Genomic DNA, 6000 nt, shown 5'->3' with positions numbered 1-6000 from the left:
GGTGCATTTTTCATGTAATAGCATTAGTGTGACAGATCAGAGCCATACTTAGCAAAGACAACCAGTGCTCACTAGGATCTATCTAATCACAGTCTGTTTTCCTGTCTATAATTTGGCCTAAAGGGATACTGAACGAAAGCACTGTCAGGAAAATACCGAGAGCCTAGCATATGCAGACAGTCACCTCTGAATGCAAAAATTTACACACCTGTGAACTTAAAAATAACTATGACATGGGGTGTCAAGGACACCTTTGCATGTCTGACAAGAAATAAAAAGCTTTATCAGCTTGCCTAAGCTATCAGTAAGTAAAACATGAGACATTTTAATCTAATCCAGGAAAAGTACATGTTTTCCTTCCAGTGCTCCAGTTCCTATATGTCCCATGTTCCTAGTTACTCCCATTAGACATATAAAACCAGCTAATTAAAACAATCTCACGGCCTTAGTTCATATTTCGTTAGGGTAGGGTTTTGCTCTTCACAAATAGGTCACCAAACCTGCTTTCACTAACCAGTGTCTATGGCTGGCACTGTCCATAGAGGGTAACTTGGACTGAAGAAATATGTGGAGTCAAACATCCATCTTCAAACCAGAGAGACAGAATTACTTGGCATAAGCATATTCCCAGGAACACTATCCACTATTCCACTATCCTCTGGCTTGACACTAAGCAGGAAGGTGGTAGGCCACAGAAATCAAGAGGAGTTGCATGTCAGAGACTTACGTGTGGGAGGGACAGCAAACATCGGCTGTTGCACTCATATGCTTCTTTGTGTCTTCCAAGTTCATTTAAGCAGCGGGCTTTCCGGAAGAGTGCTCGGATGTTTTCCTCATCAAGACTTAAAGCCTTCTCGCTGTCTTCCAGTGCCTTCTCAAACAACCCCTGTATAGAAGAGACCACCTTGAGTTAGCTGAGGCACAGCAGATGAACCCTTAATTCTGAATGAATGCAAATGTATTTCTCAGTTGAAAACAGGGATACAGAAAGCAGTTGGAAATACATCTATATACTCCCTCCTACAGAGACCAGTGTACAGACAAACAAAACCTACAGTCATAGAACATTTTGTTAAGTCTTGCAAAACTCAACACACTTCAAAGTCAGTGAATACCAGAAGTAAGGCTGCTTGAGCAACCTTATCTTGTCTCCCCCTCTACTTTGGGCCTGTGATACTTGACAGTCTTTAATTACGTGACTGCTTGCTCATTTTTTTCATGGGACTCAGCCTCATTACAAACAGGATGGACCGGCTCAGGGGTTGTGCCATAAAGGAAAACTGCTGGATTCCTTAGGAAAATGGAAGCATGCAGCCTTTTAGAGCTTAAGTACTGCAGATTCTTTTTCCATGTGTGTGGACTGAAAGATCCGTCAAGACCCAAAGCTTTCTCACTGTCTTCTAGTGCCTCAATCAAGGAGGCAGAAGCATACAGAGCAATACTCAAAGAGTATTCCAGAAAAATACTCATTTAATAACAGAAGGCACTAGCTCTTTACAATCTCCAAATTTTACTAACTTACTAACTCCTCACCAAGATGGACCAGAACTGCATTCTCAGTACCTTAAGTCTGGCCCCTTCTCCTTCACATCTTTCCTCTGGTCTTGTAAGACACAGTGCAATAGTGGGGAGATAGCAGTTTCCTGTGTCAACATCTCCTCCAGTGTTGGAGAAGAGCAGGGATAAAATCAAATTAAACTCGTCTTGACATATTTTCCAACTGGATGGCACTGCAACCATTATGTCCTCCCTGACCCCTGGGGATGACTTTGGAAGGTGCTCACCATGGCAAAGTAGCAGGCAGCTCGGTTGACATGCAGCTTGCACAGGAGTTCCTTTGGGATGGTCACATCATCAGAAGCTGCATAATCTGCCACATTCAGCCCCTCTACATACTGCACCAGCGAAAGCTTGAAATCCTTCTCTCGAAACAGATCATTGCCCTCTGCAAACAGGTTTCTCACCAGCTTCTGCAAAAAGGCCTGGGCAGCAGGGAGAGAGCAAACAGACTGAAGTGGATATTCAGAGACAGGAGAGATTTTCCAATTTCCCATTCCTTTCCATATGTTTTAGCAAGCTTCCTGCCCACTAAGATCCTCCTGCCTCCCCACCCGTCTGTAAAACATCAGTCTTTTGGTAGAGGAGAATAATCCAGTCAAATTCATTTCCTTCTTGAACACTCATGTGTTTTCTCCTTTTCCTGACAGTTGTTGTTGTCAGAACCTTACAGCTTTAAGTTACAGACAAATTGTGACAGACCATCCCACACTCCCCACTTTTGGTATGTTAACTAATGAATGTACAACAGAACAAATCTTGCTAAACAAAGGTTCCCAACTTTAAAAAACAAGTTTTTCATTACCTCATAATCTTCTTGGCTTAGGGGCAATGTGGACCTGAAAAAGAAAAGAGAAAATTCTCATGAAAACAGGCTTTTGTCTGATGAAGAAACCATCTTTCTGGTCCTATGTTGACTATCTCCATGAGTTGCTGAACAGTTTATCACTTTAGAAGGCAGATGGGACAAAGAGAACACAATTACTGTGCTCAGTGATGGCCACAGTGGTGACAAGGTCAGGTCCCAAAGGGATTTGAGACTAGAGGAATCTTATTCTCAGCTATTATCTGCACATACATGATCCTCTGCAACATGCCTTCAGCCAGTCACCTAAAAAAAAAAAAACACACCTCTGAGAAAGTCCCATGAGAAATGGTCATGGAGAGCACAAGTGTATTTTAAGTGCATCTGGCTCTAATGAGAGGCACCAGACTGGCCCTCCAAGACCTCCACAAACCCTCTGCAGCCAAAGACATACAGTGATAAATGTAATCACTTTCCCCTGCACTGACACAGCCACAAGCCTTCAGGCCTACACCACAAAAGCAAAGGGGAAAATGCAAGTTTGGGAGGCCATTTAACTCAAGTTGTCTTAGCCAACGCTGCCAACGCTGGCAAAACTGGCAGTGCTTGTGTGGATAGTATCTACCCCACACCAGCATGGAGACCTAGATGAAAGGTTCTCTTCTTCAAATCAGACCACCCAGGTCATCCAGATTTGGACCACTTGTATTCAATTTTTCTCTTAAAGGAGAAAACAACAGGCTCTAGATAAATCCTTAGCACCTCTCATGGCCCCCCTGTACCTTTGAAATACAACATCATATACATTACCTTATTGGACAGACAGTAAACTTCTTTTAGATTTCACCTAATCTAATAATCATCTGCTCCTTAAAATTAACTACGGGAAATGCCTCGGCTTTGCAAGAAACATTAATGCTACTCATAAAATTGGACTACCCTTCTTTCACATCAAAATAAGCCAACAAATTACACTGCCCCCAGTTCAGATTTTGAGACATGCTCCAGAAGCATGATCACCACCCTGTATTTCTAAATTCTTTATTATAAATAAACCCCAAAATTGCCTCTTTGAAACTGGATTGTCAGCCCCATTTAGTCTCAATTTGGGGCAAAAATATAATTGTCATGCCACAGGACATAAATATGTAACATGGAAAATTTGGCTTTTTGTTTCTTTCCTGTTGTAGATACACAAAATTTCAGCGATTATAACTGAAGGACTCAAAGCAGAACTTAAAACAAACTCAAACCCATCTGATTGCAATCTTGCTGCTTCCTTACTCACCCTGGAAGCCGAGTCTGAGGTCTTTGCTAATTCAAACACGGGAGGGAAAAAACACTACTGTATTTTTATTAGGAAACACTTAGACTTGTAGCTACTATGTCAGCAACCATATCAAGCTCTACAAGGTCACATGATATTCAAAGAAGAGTGACCTGAGGCACCTACCAGGTAGAGAACTGTAAAAGAGACAGGTAATCTATTCCTGCTATAGGCATATATGGGGCACCTGGCAAGTCATTTACCCTGCTTCCCCCCCATACAAAACAGAAACACTACCTCCCTTCCTAAGAAAGAAGGGTTAACATTGTTGAGAGCACCTTGAGACTATAAAGATCATCCGGGAACTGCAGCAGAGGGAAAAACCCAAGGGAGTTAAAATTACACAATTTCAAATGCAGAGAGATGGCAGGACAAGAAGCACACTGAAGAATCACAGTGAAAACCCTTGGGACCAGTATCTTTTTCCCATGCAGAAGCCCCAAAGTGGTGAACAGGAAGAACTTGATTCCTGCAATCCTTGATAGGCAGACATTTGTCTCCGAAATCACAGGAAGCAATGAGGTTGTTCACTTACTGAATGAACTGAAGTCCTTTCTCTATTTCTTGTTTTCTCTTCTGTCTCTCCATTATAGTCACTGTAGAGGAAGAAGAAAAAACAAAACACAACAAAATAAGTCATGACAGGTCTTGCTGGCAATTAAGCAGCACAGTATTCTGTGTGTGCTTGAATTTACTACTAACAAAATGTTCCAGACCAGACGCCCTGGACACCGAAGTCCATGATTTATCCACACAGCAGACAGAGGATGGCAAGCAGCTCACTACCTAGTATCTGGTTTTTCTCACACGCCACAGCCAGGATACATGGGCTAAGAAGAATTACTTCAATTTGAGCTCTCTACCTTAGCCTGCCAGTAAATAAAGCAATGGGAACCAACTGTAATTATGACTGCCTTCTAGGAAAGGAAAAAAATAAAAAAAAATAATAATAAAAAAAAGAAAGTCAACACTTCCCCTGCACTGTCAGTCATTTCAGGAATTTGTGATAAGCAACTCTGACTACTAGCAATTCTGACCACTCTTCATCTGGGACAGATTTAAACTGGTTTACCGCACAACAATATGAAATAAGGAATCTATCTAAGGTGTCTGGAGGCATATCACAGAGAGAGACACTAAGGAAGGAGATCAAATTGCTTGCTGTGGTCCACATAAAAGAACAGTAATCAATCTAAGCAATGGGAATTTTGTGCTGAAAATCAGTCGGCAAGAGCAGCGTAGATTTGGGAACATCCCTTCAGAGAGGGTGCAGGGCCCCCCACCATTTTAAACTGGGGTGGGCAGGGCCTGAGGAAGACTCCAAAGAGTTATCCCCACCTAGTAAGGGACACAAATGGGCACAGTAACTTGTCTAGGTTTGATATCCAGTCTGGGTCTCTATGAGTGCAGACAGGTAAGGAGTACAATGGAGCCATTTTGTAGTGATGTTCCTTTCCTCAATTAAAATGGGTTTAAATCACACCATAAGATACATGAGCTTCATTCTCTGTGTTTTGGGAGCAAGTCTTGGAATGGCCACTCCCTGACCTCTCCCCAAGGTACACAGGTCTGCCACAGAAGAAAAGAATAAAATAGGGAGGAAGGGATGGTACTTTGCAGCAAATGAAAGTTGCTGGAGACGGCATATTTCCCAGTCTTGCCATCAAGCAGCTGTGATCACAAACAATGCTCAGTGTTTGAGGTACAGTAACTTGAGGACAAAAGCAGCAAGTACAAAAACACAGAGATGAAATGGAGCTGAAGACACTGTGCCTTCCCAGCCTGAGACCACCTCTGAAGTGATAATGACAATATCAAAAGTAATTTCTCTAACTCTACATTACAACAGCTTGGAGAGCATTACTGCCAGCTCTGTTTTAAATTAAAATCATCCCTACCATTCCAAGCCATCTCACAGTATCTATGGCATGTTCAGCCTGGCACTGGGGGAAGGGACCTTCGTGAAAATCAATCCTGACAACACTGCAAGCCCTTAGTGACTGTGCTCTGTGCCACACAAAATACAGAAGAATTAACACCTGTCCTTTACCAAGAATGACAGCTGGGGAAAGGCAGAATCAAGAGAAAGACCCGGAAGAAGTGGTAGCAAAAGGCAGTAAGAGCTTGAAAGTAATAACATTGTGCAGTTTTTAAGTCATCAGACCTGAGAGCAATCTGGTCCAAGCAGCAGGTAGAAGATTTTAAGCAGCTGCATTTGCAACAGGATGAGCAGCGCAGCACGAAAGGGAAAGCTGACAAGGTGAGTGATGATCAGCATCTCTTATAAAGGCTTTTAACAGAAGCAATGGAG

General features: G+C 42.5%; 1 protein-coding gene across 1 annotated transcript in view; it reads right to left on the bottom strand.

Annotated features, from left to right (window-relative positions):
- ZC3H7B (zinc finger CCCH-type containing 7B) overlaps positions 1-4277 on the bottom strand; it is a 40782-nt gene extending 36505 nt beyond the window's left edge. Inside the window, exons 1-4 of the mRNA XM_009996353.1 lie at positions 4225-4277; positions 2363-2396; positions 1785-1982; positions 728-886 (exon numbers count right to left, since the gene is read on the bottom strand). Coding sequence (XP_009994655.1) covers positions 728-886; positions 1785-1982; positions 2363-2396; positions 4225-4277 — 444 coding nt within the window. The remainder of the gene's footprint in view (positions 1-727; positions 887-1784; positions 1983-2362; positions 2397-4224) is intronic.
- Positions 4278-6000: the final 1723 nt, after the last annotated feature.

The sequence above is a fragment of the Chaetura pelagica genome, unplaced genomic scaffold (assembly GCF_000747805.2).
Source record: "Chaetura pelagica isolate M959 unplaced genomic scaffold, ChaPel_1.0 scaffold414, whole genome shotgun sequence".
NCBI classification, from domain to species: domain Eukaryota; kingdom Metazoa; phylum Chordata; class Aves; order Apodiformes; family Apodidae; genus Chaetura; species Chaetura pelagica.
This window is presented reverse-complemented; position numbering and strand designations above follow the sequence as displayed.